A 25,855-nucleotide genomic window follows, 5' to 3' on the forward strand; every position below is an offset into this window, starting at 1 on the left:
ATGTTTTACCGCTAGTCTCCTCACCAGACTGTCATTAACACCATGTATCACCACTAGCCTCCACACCAGACTGTCATTACCACACTCCCATTAACACCATGTGTCACCGTTAGCCTCCACACCAGACTGTCATTACCACACTCCCATTAATACCATGTATCACCGTTAGCCTCCACACCAGACTGTCATTAACACCATGTTTTACCGCTAGCCTCCACACTAGACTGTCATTATCACACTCCCATTAACACCATGTATCACCGCTAGCCTCCACACCAGACTGTCATTACCACACTCCCATTAACACCATGTTTTACCGATAGCTTCCACACCAGACTGTCATTACCACCATGTTTTACAGCTAGCCTCCACACCAGACTGTCATTACCACCATGTTTTACCGCTATCCTCCACACCAGACTGTCATTACCACACTCCCATTAACACCATGTTTTACCGATAGCTTCCACACCAGACTGTCATTACCACCATGTTTTACAGCTAGCCTCCACACCAGACTGTCATTACCACCATGTTTTGCAGCTAGCCTCCACATCAGACTGTCATTACCACCATGTTTTACCACTAGTCTCCACACCAGACTGTCATTATCACACTCCCATTAACACCATGTTTTACCGATAGCTTCCACACCAGACTGTCATTACCACCATGTTTTACAGCTAGCCTCCACACCAGACTGTCATTACCACCATGTTTTACCGCTATCCTCCACACCAGACTGTCATTACCACACTCCCATTAACACCATGTTTTACCGATAGCTTCCACACCAGACTGTCATTACCACCATGTTTTGCAGCTCAGACTGTCATTACTGTTTTGCCTACACACAGACTGTCATTACCACCATGTTTTACCACTAGTCTCCACACCAGACTGTCATTATCACACTCCCATTAACACCATGTATCACCGCTAGCCTCCACACCAGACTGTCATTAACACCATGTTTTACCGCTAGCCTCCACACCAGACTGTCATTAACACCATGTTTTACAGCTAGCCTCCACACCAGACTGTCATTACCACACTCCCATTAATACCATGTATCACCGTTAGCCTCCACACCAGACTGTCATTAACACCATGTTTTACCGCTAGCCTCCACACCAGACTGTCATTATCACACTCCCATTAACACCATGTATCACCGCTAGCCTCCACACCAGACTGTCATTACCACACTCCCATTAACACCATGTTTTACCGATAGCTTCCACACCAGACTGTCATTACCACCATGTTTTACAGCTAGCCTCCACACCAGACTGTCATTACCACCATGTTTTACCGCTATCCTCCACACCAGACTGTCATTACCACACTCCCATTAACACCATGTTTTACCGATAGCTTCCACACCAGACTGTCATTACCACCATGTTTTACAGCTAGCCTCCACACCAGACTGTCATTACCACCATGTTTTGCAGCTAGCCTCCACACCAGACTGTCATTACCACCATGTTTTACCACTAGTCTCCACACCAGACTGTCATTATCACACTCCCATTAACACCATGTATCACCGCTAGCCTCCACACCAGACTGTCATTAACACCATGTTTTACCGCTAGCCTCCACACCAGACTGTCATTAACACCATGTTTTACAGCTAGCCTCCACACCAGACTGTCATTAACACCATGTTTTACCGATAGCTTCCACACCAGACTGTCATTACCACCATGTTTTACAGCTAGCCTCCACACCAGACTGTCATTACCACCATGTTTTGCAGCTAGCCTCCACACCAGACTGTCATTAACACCATGTATCACCGCTAGCCTTCACACCAGACTGTCATTATCACACTCCCATTACCACCATGTATCACCGCTAGCCTCCACACCAGACTGTCATTATCACACTCCCATTAACACCATGTATCACCGCTAGCCTCCACACCAGACTGTCATTACCACACTCCCATTAACACCATGTATCACCGCTAGTCTCCACACCAGACTGTCATTAACACCATGTATCACCGCTAGCCTCCACACCAGACTGTCATTACCACCATGTATCACCGCTAGCCTCCACACCAGACTGTCATTACCACCATGTTTTACAGCTAGCCTCCACACCAGACTGTCATCACCAGACTGTTTTGATCTTCATAGTCTTGGTGATTTTGGAACTTGTTTAGCAAGCAGGGGTCTCACGTATAACAATCTCCTCCAGCCTCTTCCCTCACCCCCCTTCTCTCTCTTCCCCCTTCCTCTCTCCTCTCTCTACCTCTCTCTACCCTCTCTCCTTTATATGTGAGGGCATGAAATGTGAAGGATTTGTGTACTGTATGATATTAACCCAAATAAAGAGGATTTTAATATCTAATTTCTCCTCCTCTTTATTCTTCTCTGTCAGTAACCCTGATAAGGGTCTCCAGTTCCTGATCTCACGAGGTTTCATCCCGGACACGCCCATAGGTGTGGCTCACTTCCTGCTTCAGAGGAAGGGCCTGAGCAGGCAGATGATTGGAGAGTTCCTGGGAAACAGCAAGAAGCCCTTCAACAGAGACGTCCTAGAGTGAGTAACTGGTACTCTACTTCTTAATAATAGTACTGAACTGAAGAGCATTGTCTAGGTACAGTAGGCTCATTACGACCCCCCCCCCCCCCCAAGATAAACCCTAATGGAGCAGTGGTTAGTGAATGGAGACCTCCCCCCCAAGATAAACCCTATTGGAGCAGTGATTAGTGAGTGGAGACCTCCCCCCAAGATAAACCCTATTGGAGCAGTGATTAGTGAGTGGAGACCTCCCCCCAAGATAAACCCTATTGGAGCAGTGGTTAGTGAGTGGAGACCTCCCCCCCAAGATAAACCCTATTGGAGCAGTGGTTAGTGAGTGGAGACCTCCCCCCAAGATAAACCCTATTGGAGCAGTGGTTAGTGAATGGAGACCTCCCCCAAGATAAACCCTATTGGAGCAGTGGTTAGTGAGTGGAGACCTCCCCCACAAGATAAACCCTAATGGAGCAGTGGTTAGTGAATGGAGACCTCCCCCCAAGATAAACCCTATTGGAGCAGTGATTAGTGAGTGGAGACCTCCCCCCCAAGATAAACCCTATTGGAGCAGTGATTAGTGAGTGGAGACCTCCCCCCAAGATAAACCCTATTGGAGCAGTGGTTAGTGAGTGGAGACCGCCCCCAAGATAAACCCTAATGGAGCAGTGGTTAGTGAGTGGAAACCTCCCCCCCAAGATAAACCCTATTGGAGCAGTGGTTAGTGAGTGGAGACCTCCCCCCAAGATAAACCCTATTGGAGCAGTGGTTAGTGAATGGAGACCTCCCCCCAAGATAAACCCTATTGGAGCAGTGGTTAGTGAGTGGAGACCTCCCCCACAAGATAAACCCTATTGGAGCAGTGGTTAGTGAGTGGAGACCTCCCCCCCAAGATAAACCCTATTGGAGCAGTGGTTAGTGAGTGGAGACCTCCCCCCCAAGATAAACCCTATTGGAGCAGTGGTTAGTGAGTGGAGACCTTCCCCCCAAGATAAACCCTATTGGAGCAGTGGTTAGTGAGTGGAGACCTCCCCCCAAGATAAACCCTATTGGAGCAGTGGTTAGTGAGTGGAGACCTCCCCCCCAAGATAAACCCTAATGGAGCAGTGGTTAGTGAATGGAGACCTCCCCCAAGATAAACCCTATTGGAGCAGTGATTAGTGAGTGGAGACCTCCCCCCCAAGATAAACCCTATTGGAGCAGTGGTTAGTGAGTGGAGACCTCCCCCCAAGATAAACCCTATTGGAGCAGTGGTTAGTGAGTGGAGACCTCCCCCCCAAGATAAACCCTATTGGAGCAATGGTTAGTGAGTGGAGACCTCCCCCAAGATAAACCCTAATGGAGCAGTGGTTAGTGAGTGGAGACTCCCCCAAGATAAACCCTATTGGAGCAGTGGTTAGTGAGTGGAGACCTCCCCCCCAAGATAAACCCTATTGGAGCAGTGGTTAGTGAGTGGAGACCTCCCCCCCAATATAAACCCTATTGGAGCAGTGGTTAGTGAGTGGAGACCTCCCCCCCAAGATAAACCCTATTGGAGCAGTGGTTAGTGAGTGGAGACCTCCCCCCCAAGATGAACCCTGTTGGACCAGTGGTCATCATTCCCATGGTGAATGGCTAGGTTCGCTATGCTATGAAACCACACACTATTACAGAGACTCTGATATTACCGGCCGCAATTTATACGGTGAAACAATGTGTGGGGAGGCAGGGGCCCAAAAACTCACATCAATACCTTTGTCAGATAGCGCTGTCAAACAAATAATTGATGCTATTGCTAGCAATCAAGAGCAAACAGACTGAACCACTCAAAAACTCCCCAGCTTATGCTCTTCAAATGGATTTTAGCTGTGAGGCCGCGACTTTTGTTCGCTATACATATCGGGGGGCACAGGGGATGTTCAGTGTGCTGCGTGGCTATTTTGACGAAAAACTGATTCCATGGGATCTACTGGTGGGCTTTTGCACAGATGGGGCTCCATCTATGGTGGGACGGCAGGCAGGCCTCTGCACTCTAGTTGTGTCTAGTTGTGTCTCCCTCTCTAGGAATGTGTCTCCCTCTGCCATATGAATGTATTGTATGATACACCGAGAACAACTGGCAGCAAAAGAGCTGAGCACAGAACTCGGAGATATATTGCAGCAGTTCACTTTAATTGGAAGATATACTGAACCAAAATATAAACGCAACATGCAACAATTTCACAGATTTGACTAAGTTACAGTTTATATAAGGAAATCAGTCAATTGAAATATATGAATTAGGCCCTAATCTATGTATTTCACATGACCAGGCAGGGGCGCAGGCATGGTGGACCCAATGGGGAGCCAAAGCCCAGCCAATAAGAATGATTTTTCTCCACATAAGGACTTCATTACAGACAGAAATTACAGGGACGTAAACACATTTATACACAACATTTGAGAGAAATAAGCTTTTTGTGCATTTGAAACATTGGACCATCACTTTACATGTTAAGTTTACATTTTTGTTCAGTGTACATCAAACCACATCACTGGGCGCACACTTGTTCGCAAAACTATGTGGAGATATGGGATCAGAGAATAGCTATGTTCTATTTCACACAGAGGCTTGATGGTTATCGAGGGGGAGTGTTGTAAATATGTTTTGCATTGAGAGAGGACTTGACTTTCTGTGTAATGAAAATAATAAATGTGTCTCCCTGCCAATGTAACAGACATACAGTATTTGGGAAACTGAACAAATGGAACAGAAGCATATAGAGAAAATACAAAAACATTGTACAGATGAGTGACTGAATCAGTGTCACGCCCTGACCATAGAGAGCTGTTTACTCTCTATGTTGGTTGGGTCGGGGTGTGATGTAGGGTGGGTTATCTAGGGGAATTGTATATCTATGTTGGCCTGATATGGTTCTCAATCAGAGGCAGCTGTTTATCGTTGTCTCTGATTGGGGATCATATTTAGGTAGCCATTTTCCCGTTGTGCTTTGTGGGATCTTGTCTAGGTATAGTTGCCTGTGAGCACTACTCTGAACGTCACGTTTAGTTTGTTTGCTTTATTGTTTTTGTTATTTGAGTTTTCTCTTCCTAAAAAAAAAGGAAACATACCACGCTGCATTTTGGTCCACCCCTTATGACGATCGTGACAATCAGTGGATTCAGGGGAAAGAATTCTTATTGGAGATTTTTCTTTCAAAAGCGAACCATTCCCACTTCCCTCGGCTGTGCATGTTTCTAACAGAACACAGCATCAGGAAGTGTCCCACACCAGTGATGACTGCTCACTAACCAATGCTTGGAAGAGCACTTTGGGACATAGTTCCCAATCCTTTTGACTGTGATCCTGGCTCAGTTGACATGCCAGTAAGTGAAATCGAACAGCTGATCGAGCTGTAATGTGACGGCCCCTCTCTCTCCAGATGACATCTCGCGTCTTGTGACGGCCGGCCGCCCAACAACCTGCCCGCTTGACCCTATCCCCTATCCCCTCCTCTCTTCTCCAGACCATCTCCGGTGACCTTCTCCCTTACCTCACCTCGCTCATCAACTCATCCCTGACCGCTGGCTACGTCCCTCCCGTCTTCAAGAGAGCGAGAGTTGCACCCCTTCTGAAAAAACCTACACTCGATCCCTCCGATGTCAACAACTACAGACCAGTATCCCTTCTTTCTTTTCTCTCCAAAACTCTTGAACGTGCCGTCCTTGGCCAGCTCTCCCGCTATCTCTCTCAGAATGACCTTCTTGATCCAAATCAGTCAGGTTTCAAGACTAGTCATTCAACTGAGACTGCTCTTCTCTGTATCACGGAGGCGCTCCGCACTGCTAAAGCTAACTCTCTCTCCTCTGCTCTCATCCTTCTAGACCTATCGGCTGCCTTCGATACTGTGAACCATCAGATCCTCCTCTCCACCCTCTCCGAGTTGGGCATCTCCGGCGCGGCCCACGCTTGGATTGCGTCCTACCTGACAGGTCGCTCCTACCAGGTGGCGTGGCGAGAATCCGTCTCCTCACCACGTGCTCTCACCACTGGTGTCCCCAGGGCTCTGTTCTAGGCCCTCTCCTATTCTCGCTATACACCAAGTCACTTGGCTCTGTCATAACCTCACATGGTCTCTCCTATCATTGCTATGCAGACGACACACAATTAATCTTCTCCTTTCCCCCTTCTGACGACCAGGTGGCGAATCGCATCTCTGCATGTCTGGCAGACATATCAGTGTGGATGACGGACCATCACCTCAAGCTGAACCTCGGCAAGACGGAGCTGCTCTTCCTCCCGGGGAAGGACTGCCCGTTCCATGATCTCGCCATCACGGTTGACAACTCCATTGTGTCCTCGTCCCAGAGCGCTAAGAACCTTGGCGTGATCCTGGACAACACCCTGTCGTTCTCAAATAACATCAAGGCGGTGGCCCGTTCCTGTAGGTTCATGCTCTACAACATCCGCAGAGTACGACCCTGCCTCACACAGGAAGCGGCGCAGGTCCTAATCCAGGCACTTGTCATCTCCCGTCTGGATTACTGCAACTCGCTGTTGGCTGGGCTCCCTGCCTGTGCCATTAAACCCCTACAACTCATCCAGAACGCCGCAGCCCGTCTGGTGTTCAACCTTCCCAAGTTCTCTCACGTCACCCCGCTCCTCCGCTCTCTCCACTGGCTTCCAGTTGAAGCTCGCATCCGCTACAAGACCATGGTGCTTGCCTACGGAGCTGTGAGGGGAACGGCACCTCAGTACCTCCAGGCTCTGATCAGGCCCTACACCCAAACAAGGGCACTGCGTTCATCCACCTCTGGCCTGCTCGCCTCCCTACCACTGAGGAAGTACAGTTCCCGCTCAGCCCAGTCAAAACTGTTCGCTGCTCTGGCCCCCCAATGGTGGAACAAACTCCCTCACGACGCCAGGACAGCGGAGTCAATCACCACCTTCCGGAGACACCTGAAACCCCACCTCTTTAAGGAATACCTAGGATAGGATAAAGTAATCCTTCTCACCTCCCCCCTTAAAAGACCTAGATGCACTATTGTAAAGTGGCTGTTCCACTGGATGTCATAAGGTGAAAGCACCAATTTGTAAGTCGCTCTGGATAAGAGCGTCTGCTAAATGACTTAAATGTAAATGTAAAATGAATGCTACAGACAACGCATTCACAGATCACTACAGAGGAGTTCTGGTTCCTGGCTCAATGGGAACACCCTGCTGTCTGCCTCAGGGCATTACAACTCAATGTCCCCTTCGCCAGCTCATATCTGTGTGAAGCTGGATTAAATGCTTTTGTCTGCATTCAAACCAAATATCGATCCAGGTTGGATGTGACAGCAGAGATGAGGTGCGCTCTGTCGACCACGCCTCCTGACTTTGAGAAGCTCCGATGCAACATACATTAAGCCACACCCATGTCATTAGTGTTGGTGAGATAAGAGACATTATGTCAGACTAATTTGACTGTCATAGACCCACATTAAATGTAAGTGATGGTGAGTTGAGAAGACAATCAGAAATACTGTTGGCATGTTTTTCAGTTGACTGCCAAAGCCCCAAATAAGAAAGTTAACATTGGCTGCTAATAAAACATTTTGGTCGTGAGAGTTTTGAGATATAAAACATGGGGTGTTACACTGTCCCTGTTTGCAGTTGACTACACAGTGTCGTGTCTTTGGCTATGCCGGATTATGTGATATGACATGCTATTCTATAAAATCATTTCTCTGTAATTAATATCACCTGATTGAGCTAATCATGTAAATGTAATTAACTAGAGAGTCGGGCACCACAAAATAATATTTATAGAGCTGTTATCTTCCGAATAAACTCGTAAAGACCTAGTAGTATTTTACATCCATAGCAGTCAACATTAATCTTCATCTTACTCCAGTCTCATCTGAAAGTTGTAAATTCTTGCAAGAACCCTGGCTAACAATTTGAATCAGCAATATAAATTAGGTATTTAGTAAATAAATACTTAAACCCAACTAATCACACAGAATTCACATACACACAATTAATTATTAATTATGAGAAAACTCATTTCATATTCAAATATTTAAATTGAACAACAATTCCATGTGAATCCGATAACTCTGATGTGTAGACTTTCCACTGTAGAGTTTATGTCATCTTCTCATTGATGAGAATGTCTCAGATGACAACCGAACTGACATCATATTCATTAAGTACCACCGCATATGTTCAATTGTTCGGATTACCAGAATATAGTTAATTTCCCCCCACCAACTGATGTCCCCAGAATCTCTATGTTAACCAAGGGTTTTGCAAATGTAACCTTAGTAGGGTAGAGAGAGGAAAAAGGGGGGAAGAGGTATTTATGACTGTCATAAACCAACCCCTCAGGCCAACGTCATGACAACAGGTATTGTAACAGTCATAGTGAGAGAGGTTAGCATATAGACAGTTGACTACACTGGTATTGTAACAGTCATAGTGAGAGAGGTTAACACATAGACAGTTGACTACACTGGTATTGTAACAGTCATAGTGAGAGAGGTTAGCATATAGACAGTTGACTACACTGGTATTGTAACAGTCATAGTGAGAGAGGTTAACACATAGACAGTTGACTACACTGGTATTGTAACAGTCATAGTGAGAGAGGTGACAGTTGACTACACTGTATTGTAACAGTCATTGTAACAGTCATAGTGAGAGAGGTTAACACATAGACAGTTGACTACACTGGTATTGTAACAGTCATAGTGAAAGAGGTTAGCACATAGACAGTTGACTACACTGTTATTGTAACAGTCATAGTGAGAGAGGACAGTTGACTACACTGGTAGAACAGTTGACTACACTGGTATTGTAACAGTCATAGTGAGAGAGGTTAACACATAGACAGTTGACTACACTGGTATTGTAACAGTCATAGTGAGAGAGGTTAACAGTTGACTACACTGGTATTGACAGTTGACTACACTGGTATTGTAACAGTCATAGTGAGAGAGGTTAACACATAGACAGTTGACTACACTGGTATTGTAACAGTCATAGTGAGAGAGGTTAGCACATAGACAGTTGACTACACTAGTATTGTAACAGTCATAGTGAGAGAGGTTAACATATAGACAGTTGACTACACTGGTATTGTAACAGTCATAGTGAGAGAGGTTAACATATAGACAGTTGACTACACTGGTATTGTAACAGTCATAGTGAGAGAGGTTAACACACAGACAAAGGGAGTATTAACAATAGGACCATAGCCTCGAGACAATCTGACAATCCTCCTGAGCTGTCATGTGATGTTCTGCTATAATTCTCCTGGATGCCTTTCACTCATATGACTGTGTGGGAGAAAAGAGGATGCTAGCGCCACTGTCTGTCTGTCTGTCTGTGTCTGTCTGTGTGTGTGTGTGTGTGTCTATGTGTGTGTGTTTCTCAGTGTCTGTGACGCTGCTAGCTCAATCTTTTAATTAAATCTACACCAACAGCCAAGCTCAAATATACCCAGTCTCAACCCTGAAGTGATGCGTTATAATTTAGGGGTGTGTATATGTGTATATATGTGTGAGTCTGTCTGCCTGCCTGCTTGCCTGCTTGTCTGTTGGTTCTGTGTGCATGTCTGTGTGAGTGATACTTTTCACAGTAAAGGCATCATATAAAAACAGCAACAAACAGTACGATGGTAGCCTACAAAGACCACCCCAAGGCCAGTCAGAGATAGTGGATACTGCCAGATATGGGACAATCTACAAATGGGGTGGCTTTTGGGCAGGGCATTTTAGAAAAACTCTAATTCATTTCTCCAGACCAATGTTCCATTAAGAGTGCAGATTACAGTGACAGATGAAGTTCTTAACAGCTGATCATTGGGCGACTGCTCTTAGTGCTGTGACAGGCTACATTCTATTGTGAAAATCCATCACAGTTCCAACTTAGATAAAGAACCCTATTGCACCAGGAGAAGCTGATGCTGCATGCATTCTATCACATACACTCACACACACACACACACACACACACACACACACACACACACACACACACACACACACACACACACACACACATACACAGAGCCAATGAACTTAATTAAGATGAGGACCCAAAGCAGTTCAAAGCCTTTTGTTTCTTAGGAGGACACATGCACACACACACACACACACACACACACACACACACACACACACACACGCACGTCACATCTCATTACATGAGTCCTGAAATCTCTCTGAAATGCAGCTCTATTTCTCTCTTTGTCTCTGTTCCTTTATTCATTGGTCTTTCTCTCTGCAAGCATGCAGCCTGCCTTTCTCCTTTAACCTCAATCATTATCCACCTCCCCTCTCTCTCTCTTTCTTTCTCTTTCCCTCTCCCTCTATCTTTTTTCCCTCTTTCTCTCCCTGTCTCTCTTTAAAGTCAACATGTTCTATTTTGTCAAAGTGTTGACCTGATCCTCAAACCACTAAACAATGTGTTATCTAAGGGTACGACCCCACTAGTCCAGGACCCTTAACTCCTCTAAGGGTACGACCCCACTATTTCAGGACCCTTAACTCCTCCAAGTGTACGACCCCACTAGTCCAGGACCCTTAACTCCTCTAAGGGTACGACCCCACTAGTCCAGGACCCTTAACTCCTCTAAGGGTACGACCCCACTAGTCCAGGACCCTACACTCTCCATCAACATTTGAAGTACACCAATAGGTTATACAGTACTCATTCCAAGGTTTTTCTTTATTTGTACTATTTTCTACAGTGAAGACATCAACACTAGGAAATAACACATATGGAATCATGTAGTAACCAATCAAGTGTTAAACCAATCAAAATATATTTTACATTTGAGATTCTACAAAGTAGCCTCCCTTTGCCTTGATGACAGCTCTGCACACTCTTGGCATTCTCTCATGTAGTCAAGGGAGAGTAATGGGGATCAGGTTTTAATGTGAAAATCAGTCATGGGGATAACATGGGTGTGTGTGGGGTGGGGGTTGTGTGTAGTGTGTGTGTGTGTGTGTGTGTGTGTGTGTGTGTGTGTTTGTCTCTGTGTGTGTCTGTGTGTGTGTGTGTGTGTGTCAGAGAGAAACAGAGAGAAACAGAGAGAGAATGTGTGCACCTTCATGTGTACATGTGTGGGTGTGAGCAGCAGGGAGTGTGTGTATGTGAGCTTTCACATGTGTCCTCCACCCTTTCACCCCCACACACACACACACACACACTCACACAAACACACACACACACACACACAAAGACACAAACACACACACAGATAGACACAGACAGAGACACACACACAAACACAGAGACACACACACACTCACACCAGTCTACCCCGCAACCTGTTTATAGCAGAGAAATGAACTCTACTTTCTGCTTGTCATCTCCTAATCAGGTGGAAGAGAACCCGCCTGGTTCTGTCTTGCAGGGAGCCAATCAATATGTGTGTTTGGTCTGTGGAAGTGTTCTGCAACCCCTGATGCTTTGTAAACACTTCACTACATGTGGTAATTTCTCCTGACAAATATGCTAATCAAGGGAGGTCATCAAAATGTGTGTGTTTGTATGTGTGTGTGTGTATGTGTGTGTGTGTGTGTGTGTGTGTGTGTGTGTGTGTGTGCGTGTGTGTTTGTATGTGTGTGTGTGTTTGAGTGTGTGTGCGTGTGTGTGTGTTTGTGTGTGTGTGTTTGTGTGTGTGAGTGCGTGAGTGTGTGTGTGTGTGTGTTCCCGCTAAGATATTCAATATTATGCTACAGACCACTAGAGCACACGGGGTTAATCGAGGACAAAATCTACAATATCTTAACAACTTCAGTTTCCCTGAAGTCTGTGTTAACTGTGTTAACTAACCTCCAGACAAGCTTCAATGCCATACAACTCTCCTTCCGTGGCCTCCAACTGCTCTTAAACGCAGGGGAAACTAAATGCATGCTTTTCAACCGATCACTGCCCGCACCTGCTCACCCGTCCAGCATCACTACTCTGGACGGTTTTGACTTAGTAAACGTGGACAACTACAAATACCTAGGTGTCTGGTTAGACTGTTAACTCTCCTTCCAGACTCACATTAAGCATCTCCAATCCTAAATTAAATCTAGAATTGGCTTCCTATTTCGCAACAAAGCATCCTTCACTCATGCTGCCAAACATACCCTCGTAAAACTGACCATCCTACCGATCTTCGACTTCGGCGATGTCATCTATAAAATAGCCTCCAACACTCTACTCAACAAACTGGATGCAGTCTATCACAGTGCCATCCGTTTTGTCACCAAGGCCCCATATACTACCCACCACTGCGACCTGCATGATCTCGTTGGCTGGCTCTTGCTTCATACTCGTCGCCAAACCCACTGGCTCCAGGTCATCTACAAGTCTCTGCTAGGTAAAGCCCCGCCTTATCTCAGCTCACTGGTCACCATAGCAGCACCCACCCGCAGCACGCACTCCAGCAGGTATATCTCACTAGTCACCCCCAAAGCCAATTCCTCCTTTGGTCGTCTTTCCTTCCAGTTCTCTGCTGCCAATGACTGGAACGAACTGCAAACATCTCTGAAGTTGGAGACTCTTATCTCCCTCACTAGCTTTAAGCACCAGCTGTCAGAGCAGCTCACAGATCACTGCACCTGTACATAGCCCATCTATCTACCTACATCATCCCGATACAGTATTTATCTTGCTCCTTTGCACCCCAGTATCTCTACTTGCACATTCATCTTCTGCACATCTACCATTCCAGTGTTAAATTGCTATATTGTAATTACTTCGCCACCATGGCCTATTTATTGCCTTAACTCCCTTATCTTACCTCATTTGCACTCAACTGTATATAGACTTTTGTTTTCTTTTTTTCTACTGTATTATTGACTGTATGTTTGTTTATTCCATGTGTAACTCTGTTTTGTTGTATATGTCAAAATGCTGTGCTTTATCTTGGCCAGGTTGCAGTTGCAAATGAGAACTTGTCCTCAACTAGACTACCTGGTTAAATAAATGTAAAATTAAAAATTTAAAAAAATAAAAGTCACTGTCATTGTCCTAGCCCAATTACACTGTAAATATGATGCAATAGGTTATCAAGATAATGTCACGATGACTTACAATTACATGGTTTTACATTGTCTCTCCCAACTTGATAGAACTCATTCTAATACAATCAAATTAGACTATTATCAGATGAGTTTTCAAGATAATCATTCATCACTCTAGGAAACATTTTCATCCTACCTGAGAAAGTGTCACCCTCAACACACAGTCATCCAACTTTTCAACAAATCCAGGTCACCTTCTCGCTCACTTTGGCGGCCATTGCTTATACAAATCACTAATTCCCATGCATTTATTCTGACTGGCTTGCAAATCTCTTTTATTTAAGCTGATTTAATTTCCTCTGACTAAGCTAGCCCGTCCATTAATGGCTGGATGTTCTGCTCCGAGGGTTTGTGTCCCTGTGCTGGGGGAGCGGTGATAGCAGTGTAGCCGAGGCTAGATGGGCCCTCTCCCTGCTGTCCTTGCACCCATGCATGGATAATACCTGGGTGAAACTGACCCTGAAGTAGACATAGTGAAAGTTGTGGAAGTTGTTCCCCATAGTTCTGAGTCATTTCTGGGTTCACCTCCCCACGACCGCAGGGGCGGGGCAGGGAAAGTGGAAGTGGCGTCTGATGTGAATTCAAACTGGGGTTACAGATTCCTGTAGAAGTAACATCTCTCTCTCTCTCTCTCTCTCTGTCTCTCCCTCTTTCTCTATATCTCGCTCCCTTTCTCTACCCTCCTCCTTCCCTCTCTCTTAATCTCTCTCTCTCTCTCTCTCTCTCTCTGTCTCTCCCTCTTTCTCTATATCTCGCTCCCTTTCTCTACCCTCCTCCTTCCCTCTCTCTTAATGTCTCTCTCTCTCTCTCTCTTAATGTCTCTCTCTCTCTGTCTGCCTCCCTCCCTCCATCTCTTTTCCTTCCCCCCTTTCTCCCTCTCCCTCCTTCTCCTCCCTCCTTGTCTTTCTTTCCTGCAGTTGTGTGGTGGATGAGATGGATTTCTCAGGGATGGAGCTGGACGAGGCTCTGAGGAAGTTCCAGGCTCACATCAGAGTCCAGGGAGAGGCCCAGAAGGTGGAGAGACTGATCGAGGCCTTCAGGTGAGCTCCATTATTCAGTCAGTCTGTCAGTCCATCAGTTAGTCAATCAATCAGTTAGTCAGTCAATCAATGAATCAATCAATCATCTGTGTGTGTGTGTGTGTGTGTGTGTGTGTGTGTGTGTTGTGTGTGTGTGATGTATTGCTTTGTGAATAATCCCAGGAAGCGTAGCCTTGATGTAGTAATGTGTATGTTAATAGACTCAACTCTAAACTCAACTCATCCTGGACGGGTGTTGGTTTAAGGAAGGCATTTAAAAACAATTCACATCCAGTAGGATGTCAGGCAGTTGTGATTAGATGAGGTCACTACTGGGACAAACAGAGAGACCTTTGTCTCAGGTATAGAAGGCCTAAAAGGCTGCAACGTTCAAGAGAGTTAAGCTCAACATCAGGCGAGGCACAGCCCTGTAGTGTCTTTGCCCTGTTGTTGTCCATGGGTGGGCAGGACATTGCCAATAGCACTAAGGTCCATGTGTGTCTGAGCCTAAAACACAGCGCTAGGAGTTTTTTTCAGTTCACGTCTCACTTCACCAGTCAACCTAAATCCCATCCAAACTTTCCAGTTTCTACCTCGCTTGGTTATCCAGCCTGAGTGCTGCACACAGCAGTGTTTCACCGCATTCAGACTGGTTAAATCGGGCTAGTTTAAATCCTCTCTCCATTTAGATGGTTGACCCAGCCCTCCGCTTGGCTAGGTGCTCTGAAACAACAGGCAATCTCAACAGACAGGATAAGTACAACTTCCTGGTTTACGAGTCTTAACGGGTATCCCATTTATGCCACAGCTGCGTTGCTCTGCGCTAACCAGTGTCCTTGAATACCTACTCCATTTACGATATGGCCAGCTGTCACAGTTGTCAAGGTGCGTTGCCAACGAGAGTGTTGTTGTCCTTGTGAGCGGGCATGGAGACTGACGGATGGCATTTGTTTTGGGTAGGATTGGCGCAGAGTGCGTGCTGCACAGAGAGGGGCGAAATAAAGAGCGAGGGAGGGAAGGAAGGAGGAGATGTTTATAAATATACACTGTTGCATAAAGCACATCTCTCTGGTCTCCGCCTGCCTCCCCTGCTCCTCCAAACAGAGATGGAGAGAGTGAGGAATAGAAAAAGAGAGAGGGGGAGAAAAGGATAGAGAACGAGAGGCAAGAGTCTGAGACAGAGAGAAAGATGACGGGAGGGAGGGAGACAGACTTCAAAGAGAGTGATAGCGAGAGGCTTAAAGAATGAACGAGAGAGACGGATAGAGGAAGAGGTAAAGGATGACTGTAAACAGAAGGAAAGGCAGGTGGCAGGGAAATGAGAGCGAGAGGGAGGAAAGGGAGGGAGAGAATGTGTGAAGAAACACGAGTCAGGAGAAAATAAACACCTGGCAGCTTCTGTAGCTTGGTGTGTGTCAGCTAATAATGGCAGTTTCTGAGGCCAGAGAGAGAGAGAGAGAGAGAGACACACACACACACACACACACATGAGATTCCCTTCACTGAAATAGAGTAAGGGGAGGGAATATAGGGTTTCTCTTTCTAGGGCTATCTGCTGTTTCACTCTTTCTGGTAGAATAGTAAAGAGAAATGTATAGAACTGAGACTGTATTATTAAGAAGAAAAAGCTATTTGTTGGCTGCAAAACCTTCCTTAAAGTCTAAGCCCAGTCTCGATGGTACAACTGCAAACCATAGAGTATGTGGCTTAAGATAAGGTATTTTTCAGGTAAAAAGTCTAGTCTCCATTAGATGATGCAGAATCAGTGGGGATGAACCCCCAAACTGAGGACACGGCTGTGTCCCAAATGGCAACTCTATTCCCTACATAGCTAGTCCACTACCTGTGTGTATTCCTAGCCCACTGAGACGTAGATTCCAATCATGCAGCTCAGTGGTCACATGACTCCGGAGGAAGGCCGGGCCAGCCTACCTGGAATCCATAACCAGAATGAATATGGAATGACACTTTACGCTCCAGTAGAGGCCCTATGGGGTGTCACACACACACACACCCGTTGAAATAATAGATTGATTCATTAACAAAGGAAGCTCCCCTGTGGAATCTCACGCAATGCTACAGTAAATAAATGTATTCCATAAAAGATTTGAATTGGTTGCCAATGCAGAGGAGAGCATAGCGTGACAATATGGTTGTGTCCTGAATAGCACCCTGTTCCCTATTTAATAGCACCCTGTTCCCTATTTAGTGCACTAATTTTGACCAGGGCCCTCAAAGTAGGGCCCCTATGTTAGGAATAGTGTTCCATTTGGTATGCACGGTATGATGAATACAGTACACCATTATCACTGAGAGAGTATGTCTGCATTGTGTCACACTGTAGCTTGCAGTGCAGTCGCCACACTGGGCACAGACCTCAGTTCAACTTCTAGTTTTGATTTACATTTGATTGAGTTGTCAACTAAAGTGAATTAAACAGGAAATCAACAAAACGTGTCATCCTGTTATTGGATTTAGGTTCAAAGTTTGATGAAAAAAAGACCAGGACTTTTTGCAAATACAATCAGTTTTGTTGATTCAACGTCATCTCACATCAAATTTTCTTCTGGTTGAAATGATGTGGAAACAACATTGATTCAACCTGTTTTTGCCCATAATGTCATGTAAATGGTAGTGTCTGGAGAGCTCTGGTTTTCACTGTAGAGGATTCTAAATCAACCTCTTTACTCTATGGACATAGGCTGCTATCTGTTCTAACATGGACAAGCCCTTATGTTTCATCCTCTCACAATGCCCCCAAGCAGATAGACTGGCTGTCCTAGCATAGACACACACACACACACACACACACACACACTCTGCCAGTTAGATTGACGAGGGTTGTTTGGTGCGTGGAGCTGCTAGGCCAGCTGTATTTCGCTCTCCTGCCGTGCCTCCTCTCAGATCTCAGGGTGTTCTCTGGGATCTCCATCAGCGCTGTGTCATCTTTACTGCAGAGGGGCCCAGGCAGGGATATTTCTGCTGTCTAACCCACGGTGCACAGCGGAAATACACTACTGTACTAGTTATGTAGCACTTTGTGACAACTGCTGACAAAACAGGCCTTTTAAAATACATTTTATTAATTGATTTGACTACTGTCGTTCTGTCTGTCTTTCTGTCTGATGGTTGGCCAGGTTCTTTGTGGTGGCTAGGGAGTAGGGACTTCATCTTATCTGTATATTCTAGGGAGTAGGGACTTCATCTTATCTGTATATTCTAGAGAGTAGGGACTTCATCTTATCTGTATATTCTAGGGAGTAGGGACTTCATCTTATCTGTATATTCTAGAGAGTAGGGACTTCATCTTATCTGTATATTCTAGGGACTTCATCTTATCTGTATATTCTAGGGAGTAGGGACTTCATCTTATCTGTATATTCTAGAGAGTAGGGACTTCATCTTATCTGTATATTCTAGGGAGTAGGGACTTCATCTTATCTGTATATTCTAGAGAGTAGGGACTTCATCTTATCTGTATATTCTAGGGAGTAGGGACGTCATCTTGTCTCATGGGTTTTACAAATACTAACCCTCTCTCTCCCTCCTGTCCCCTTGTCCCGTCTCCTGTCCCCCTGTCCCCCACCCTCTCCAGTCAGCGGTACTGCATGTGTAACCCGGACGTGGTGCAGCAGTTCCACAACCCCGACACCATCTTCATCCTGGCCTTCGCTATCATCCTCCTCAACACAGACATGTACTCACCCAACATCAAGCCTGACCGCAAGATGATGCTGGAGGACTTCATACGCAACCTCCGAGGTGAGGCATTATTTTAGTAGAGTGTGTTGGAGCGGTAGATGAGAATGAGGGGGAGGATGGGAGTAGGGGAGGGAAACAGGGTAAGTAATAGTTATTTACTACTTACTTTATACTAGTTAGTTAGTTAGTTACTAGTTAGTTAGTAGTTAGTTAGTTACCAGCTATTTTTTTACTAGTTATTTATTTACTAGTTCATTTGTTCATTTGTTACTAGTTAGGTAGTTACTACTAACACCTTATAACACCCTAAGTGCATATAGCGTCTACATAGTGTAGCCTTTCACAGAGGCCACTAAATCTTGAATCTACAGTGACAGGATATTCAACCTACCATGTCGCCACAATGATCTGTCTGTGTTTCAAATATCCGTGTTACAAGAGAAGACGGCTAAAGTCCCAATCCATTTTCCCTAACAGTTAGCTTACTCTAATTCAAATCTTCTGCGTCCCAAATGGCACCCTGTTCTCTACATAATACACTACCTTTGACCAGGGCCCAAGGCACCCTATTCCCTAACCAGGGCCCAAGGCACCCTATTCCCTAACCAGGGCCCATGGCACCCTATTCCCTAACCAGGGCCCAAGGCACCCTATTCCCTAACCAGGGCCCAAGGCACCCTATTCCCTAACCAAGGCCCATGGCACCCTATTCCCTAACCAGGGCCCATGGCACCCTATTCCCTAACCAGGGCCCATGGCACCCTATTCCCTATGGGTCCTGGTCAAAAGTAGTGCAAGGAATAGGGTGCCATTCCTAAGGAATAGGGTGCCATTTGTGATGCAGGCCTTGTGTCGTTGGTAATATAGAGCTGCATCATAGTTTTCCTCTGCCAGGGAAGGATCCATCAGGACTGTGGGATCAATATGGTACAACTTTAATGGATTCATCTGGACGGCGCCTCACAATTAAATGAAGTTGGAAAATCAATTGCCACGATGCTTGGCTTTCTTCCTCTGTTTGTGTCCCCTCTCTCTCTCTCTCTCTCTCTCTCTCTCTCTCTCTCTCTCTCTGACTGTCTCTTTCTCGTTCCCTTTCTCTCTCTTTCTATCTTTCAGCCCTCTCTCTCTTACTGTATCTTCCCCAATCTCCCCCTGTCTCCCTCCCTCCTCCTTCCCCCTCCCTCACTCTATATTTTAAGCTAATTGAGTAGTTGGAAGAACACAGTTAAGAGATTGAATCGGATGTTAATTAATGAATAACAGAGGAGCGCTCACTTACTCAATTACACTGGACCAGAAATGTCAAAAACATTCTGCAATGTCTAACCTGATATGTAGACACTGAATAGAATTAGTATAATTACTTGTATTGTATCCTAGAAACCATTCCATATATATATATATATATATAAATGTCTTACTTTTGATGTATCAAAATATGACAGTGTTCACATAATTAGTATAACTCTTGATGTATTTAGTAGTACCGCTGTTGCACATATAATTAGTTTAATGACTTACATTGTATTCTAGAAACGTCTCCATATACAGTATACATGTCTTACTGTTAATCTATGTAATTGTACTGTAGTGAAGTCTCTTTAGAGTACGGACAAAAGGCCCTAGCACATGGTAGATGCTGGTCCTGGATCAAAGAGCCTAGCACAGGGGTGGTCCATGCTGGTCCTGGATCAAAGAGCCTAGCACAGGGGTGGTCAATGCTGGTCCTGGATCAAAGAGCATAGCACAGGGGTGGTCCATGCTGGTTCTGGATCAAAGAGCCTAGCACAGGGGTGGTCCGTGCTGGTCCTGGATCAAAGAGCCTAGCACAGGGGTGGTCCATGCTGGTTCTGGATCAAAGAGCCTAGCACAGGGGTGGTCCATGCTGGTTCTGGATCAAAGAGCATAGCACAGGGGTGGTCCATGCTGGTCCTGGATCAAAGAGCCTAGCACAGGGGTGGTCCATGCTGGTTCTGGATCAAAGAGCATAGCACAGGGGTGGTCCATGCTGGTTCTGGATCAAAGAGCCTAGCACAGGGGTGGTCCATGCTGGTTCTTGATCAAAGAGCCTAGCACAGGGGTGGTCCATGCTGGTTCTGGATCAAAGAGCCTAGCACAGGGGTGGTCCATGCTGGTCCTGGATCAAAGAGCCTAGCACAGGGGTGGTCCATGCTGGTCCTGGATCAAAGAGCCTAGCACAGGGGTGGTCCATGCTGGTTCTGGATCAAAGAGCATAGCACAGGGGTGGTCCATGCTGGTTCTGGATCAAAGAGCATAGCACAGGGGTGGTCCATGCTGGTTCTGGATCAAAGGGCCTAGCACAGGGGTGGTCCATGCTGGTTCTGGATCAAAGAGCCTAGCACAGGGGTGGTCCATGCTGGTTCTGGATCAAAGAGCATAGCACAGGTGTGGTCCATGCTGGTTATGGGTCAAAGAGCATAGCACAGGTGTGGTCCATGCTGGTTCTGGATCAAAGGGCCTAGCTAGAGGTGGTCCATGCTGGTCCTGGATCAAAGAGCCTAGCTAGAGGTGGGCCATGCTGGTCCTGGATCAGAAAGCCTAGCTAGAGGTGGGCCATGCTGGACCCTTTATCAGAGAGACTAGCTAGAGGTGGGCCATGCTGGTCCTGGATCAGAGAGCCTAGCTTGGGGTGGGCCATGCTGGTTCTGGATCAGAGAGCCTAGCTAGGGGTGGTCCATGCTGGTCCTGGATCAGAGAGCCTAGCTAGGGGTGGGCCATGCTGGTCCTGGATCAAAGGGCCTAGCACAGGGGTGGTCCATGCTGGTTCTGGATCAAAGAGCCTAGCACAGGGGTGGTCCATGCTGGTTCTGGATCAAAGAGCATATCACAGGGGTGGTCCATGCTGGTTATGGGTCAAAGAGCATAGCACAGGCGTGGTCCATGCTGGTTCTGGATCAAAGGGCCTAGCTAGAGGTGGTCCATGCTGGTTATGGATCAGAGAGCCTAGCTAGGGGTGGTCCATGCTGGTCCTGGATCAAAGAGCCTAGCTAGAGGTGGGCCATGCTGGTCCTGGATCAGAAAGCCTAGCTAGAGGTGGGCCATGCTGGTCCTGGATCAGAGAGACTAGCTAGAGGTGGGCAATGCTGGTCCTGGATCAGAGAGCCTAGCTTGGGGTGGGCCATGCTGGTTCTGGATCAGAGAGCCTAGCTAGGGGAGGTCCATGCTGGTCCTGGACCAGAGAGACTAGCTAGGGGTGGTCCATGCTGGTCCTGGATCAGAGAGCCTAGCTAGGGGTGGTCCATGCTGGTCCTGGATCAGAGAGCCTAGCTAGGGGTGGTCCATGCTGGTCCTGGATCAGAGAGCCTAGCTAGGGGTGGTCCATGCTGGTCCCGGATGGCTTTAGTATGTGGTTGTTGCAGAGTCAGATGTACTACCTGAATTTGTTCAGGGAGAGATGGAGAGTATACATAAAATACGATCAGGTGAAAGCACAGTAAGCAGAACTCTCCCTCCCTCCCTTTACCTCCCTATCTCTCTCCTCCTCTCTCCCTCTCTCCCTCTCTCTCTCTCTCTCTCTCTCTCTCTCTCTCTCTCTCTCAATCTCTCTCTCACACCCCCCCCACACACACACACACCCTGCTGCTCTTCCTCCCACTGTGCTGACTCCATAATGTGGAGTGATGCCTCAGCATATCCAAGAGTGCATCTGTGTCATTGCCCTGACGAGTGTCTCCATTTGCCTAAATTATTCCCGACCTAGCAGCCTCATCGGCTCCTCAGTGAACCACCCTGGCTATAATGGGGTAGATCTTGAGGGAAGCCTCACGGCCAAATTATACAGTATGTTCTTCCCAGTCCTCAGTTGATATGTTCCCCCCAGTCCCCAGTTGATATGTTCCCCCCAGTCCCCAGTTGATATGTTCCCCCCAGTCCCCAGTTCATATGTTCTTCCCAGTCCCCAGTTGATATGTCCCCCCCCAGTCCCCAGTTGATATGTTCCCCCAGTCCCCAGTTGATATGTTCCCCCAGTTCATATGTTCCCCCAGTCCCCAGTTGATATGTTCCCCCAGTCCCCAGTTCATATGTTCCCCCAGTCCCCAGTTAATATGTTCCCCCAGTCCCCAGTTGATATGTTCCCCCAGTCCCCAGTTGATATGTTCCCCCAGTCCCCAGTTGATATGTTCCCCCAGTCCCCAGTTGATATGTTCCCCCAGTCCCCAGTTGATATGTTCCCCCAGTCCCCAGTTCCCCCAGTCCCCAGTTCATATGTTCCCCCAGTCCCCAGTTGATATGTTCCCCCAGTCCCCAGTTGATATGTTCCCCCAGTCCCCAGTTCCCCCATCCCCAGTTCATATGTTCCCCCCCCAGTCCCCCCAGTTCATATGTTCCCCCAGTCCCCAGTTGATATGTTCCCCCAGTCCCCAGTTGATATGTTCCCCCAGTCCCCAGATGATATGTTCCCCCAGTCCCCAGTTCATATGTTCCCCCAGTCCCCAGTTGATATGTTCCCCCAGTCCCCAGATGATATGTTCCCCCAGTCCCCAGTCCCCCCCAGTCCCCAGTTCATATGTTCCCCCAGTCCCCAGTTGATATGTTCCCCCAGTCCCCCCCAGTTGATATGTTCCCCCAGTCCCCAGTTGATATGTTCCCCCAGTCCCCAGTTGATATGTTCCCCCAGTCCCCAGTTGATATGTTCCCCCAGTCCCCAGTTCATATGTTCCCCCAGTCCCCAGTTCATATGTTCCCCCAGTCCCCAGTTGATATGTTCCCCCAGTCCCCAGTTGATATGTTCCCCCAGTCCCCAGTTGATATGTTCCCCCAGTCCCCAGTCCCCCCAGTCCCCAGTTCATATGTTCCCCCAGTCCCCAGTTCATATGTTCCCCCAGTCCCCAGTTGATATGTTCCCCCAGTCCCCAGTTGATATGTTCCCCCAGTCCCCAGTTGATATGTTCCCCCAGTCCCCAGTTGATATGTTCCCCCAGTCCCCAGTTGATATGTTCCCCCAGTCCCCAGTTGATATGTTCCCCCAGTCCCCAGTTGATATGTTCCCCCAGTCCCCAGTTGATATGTTCCCCCAGTCCCCAGTTGATATGTTCCCCCCAGTCCCCAGTTGATATGTCTCCCCCAGTCCCCAGATGATATGTTCCCCCAGTCCCCAGTTGATATGTTCCCCCAGTCCCCAGTTGATATGTTCCCCCAGTCCCCAGTTGATATGTTCCCCCAGTCCCCAGTTCATATGTTCCCCCAGTCCCCAGTTCATATGTTCCCCCAGTCCCCAGTTGATATGTTCCCCCAGTCCCCAGTTGATATGTTCCCCCCCAGTCCCCAGTTGATATGTTCCCCCAGTCCCCAGTTGATATGTTCCCCCAGTCCCCAGTTCATATGTTCCCCCAGTCCCCAGTTCATATGTTCCCCCAGTCCCCAGTTCAGTTCCCCAGTTCATATGTTCCCCCCAGTTCAGTCCCCAGTTGATATGTTCCCCCAGTCCCCAGTTCATATGTTCCCCCCAGTCCCCAGTTGATATGTTCCCCCAGTCCCCAGTTGATATGTTCCCCCAGTCCCCAGTTCATATGTTCCCCCAGTCCCCAGTTCCCCCCAGTCCCCAGTTGATATGTTCCCCCAGTCCCCAGTTGATATGTTCCCCCAGTCCCCAGTTGATATGTTCCCCCCAGTCCCCAGTTGATATGTTCCCCCAGTCCCCAGTATGTTCCCCCCAGTCCCCAGTTCATATGTTCCCCCAGTCCCCAGTTGATATGTTCCCCCAGTCCCCAGTTCATATGTTCCCCCAGTCCCCAGTTCATATGTTCCCCCAGTCCCCAGTTGATATGTTCCCCCAGTCCCCAGTTCATATGTTCCCCCAGTCCCCAGTTCATATGTTCCCCCAGTCCCCAGTTCCCCCCAGTCCCCAGTTCATATGTTCCCCCAGTCCCCAGTTCATATATGTTCCCCCCCAGTTCAGTCCCCAGTTGATATGTTCCCCCAGTCCCCAGTTGATATGTTCCCCCCAGTCCCCAGTTCATATGTTCCCCCAGTTCCCCCCAGTCCCCAGTTGATATGTTCCCCCAGTCCCCAGTTGATATGTTCCCCCCCCCAGTCCCCAGTTGATATGTTCCCCCAGTCCCCAGTTGATATGTTCCCCCAGTCCCCAGTTGATATGTTCCCCCAGTCCCCAGTTGATATGTTCCCCCAGTCCCCAGTTGATATGTCCCCCCCAGTTGATATGTTCCCCCAGTCCCCAGTTGATATGTTCCCCCAGTCCCCAGTTGATATGTTCCCCCAGTCCCCAGTTGATATGTTCCCCCCAGTCCCCAGTTGATATGTTCCCCCAGTCCCCAGTTGATATGTTCCCCCAGTCCCCAGTTGATATGTTCCCCCAGTCCCCAGTTCATATGTTCCCCCAGTCCCCAGTTGATATGTTCCCCCCCAGTTGATATGTTCCCCCAGTCCCCAGTTGATATGTTCCCCCAGTCCCCAGTTGATATGTTCCCCCAGTCCCCAGTCCCCCCAGTCCCCAGTTGATATGTTCCCCCAGTCCCCAGTTGATATGTTCCCCCAGTCTCCAGTTGATATGTTCCCCCAGTCCCCAGTTGATATGTTCCCCCCAGTCCCCAGTTGATATGTTCCCCCCAGGCGCAGGATATTTAATAACATCTGTAACGAGTGCTCTGAGTCGGGAAGCAAGTTCAGGGAGTGAGTGTTTTAATAAATAAACTAGACAAAAACCACGAACCACAAACAATGCACCGGGGAGTGACAGATGTAGGGAAGATAATCAAGGAGATGATGGAGTCCAGGTGAGTGTCATGAGACGCAGGTGCGCGAGACGATGGTGACAGGTATGCAGGATAATCAGCAGCCTGATGACCTAGAGGCTGGAGAGGGAGTATACGTGACAACATCAAGAGGAGTTTTTTTTTGTAATGAATTAATTGAACATTTGCTTCTGTCATTATTTTAATAGAATGTATGTGTGTGGGGGGTTGTGTGGTGTGTGTCCGCGCCTGTGTGTGTGATGTTGTGTGGTGTGTGCCTGTGTGTGTGTGTGTTGAGAGTTGATGTGTGTGTTTGTTTGTGCTCTGTGATTATTACTGAGATATGAGTGTGTGTGCTTGGTTGTGCTCTATGATAGGGACTGAGTGTGTGTGCTTGGTTGTGCTCTATGATAGGGACTGAGTGTGTGTGTGTGTTTGGTGCGCTGTGCCCATCGTGGTGTGTGTGTGTGTGTGTGTGTGTGTGTGCCTGTGTGTGTGTGGGAGGGAGGGGGCTCCCTGTGGCTCTGACACATTCCCTGGCCTTGGAACAGGAGGAGTGGGTCAGTGTACACACAGCATGGCTCTTCCACCACAGAACACAGATCATTCACCATTCAACTCTCTTATCTCGAAGCTCCACTGAGGTGAATACACACATACAAACAATAAACACGCACAGACTCAAAATCACGCATGTACACACACCCACAAGCCGAACCCACACATACACACACCCACAAGCCGAACCCACACATACACACACCCACAAGCCGAACCCACACATACACACACTCACAAGCCGAACCCACACATACACACACCCACAAGCCGAACCCACACATACACACACCCACAAGCCGA

General features: G+C 47.4%; 1 protein-coding gene across 1 annotated transcript in view; it reads left to right on the forward strand.

Annotated features, from left to right (window-relative positions):
- LOC115126721 (IQ motif and SEC7 domain-containing protein 3-like) overlaps window positions 1–25,855 on the forward strand; it is a 193,747-nt gene that overhangs the window by 134,446 nt on the left and 33,446 nt on the right. Inside the window, 3 exon segments of the mRNA XM_065021490.1 lie at window positions 2,395–2,556; window positions 14,478–14,600; window positions 18,175–18,341. Of these exon segments, the coding sequence (XP_064877562.1) occupies window positions 2,395–2,556; window positions 14,478–14,600; window positions 18,175–18,341 (452 nt within the window).

This window comes from Oncorhynchus nerka, linkage group LG8 (assembly GCF_034236695.1).
Source record: "Oncorhynchus nerka isolate Pitt River linkage group LG8, Oner_Uvic_2.0, whole genome shotgun sequence".
NCBI lineage: Eukaryota > Metazoa > Chordata > Actinopteri > Salmoniformes > Salmonidae > Oncorhynchus > Oncorhynchus nerka.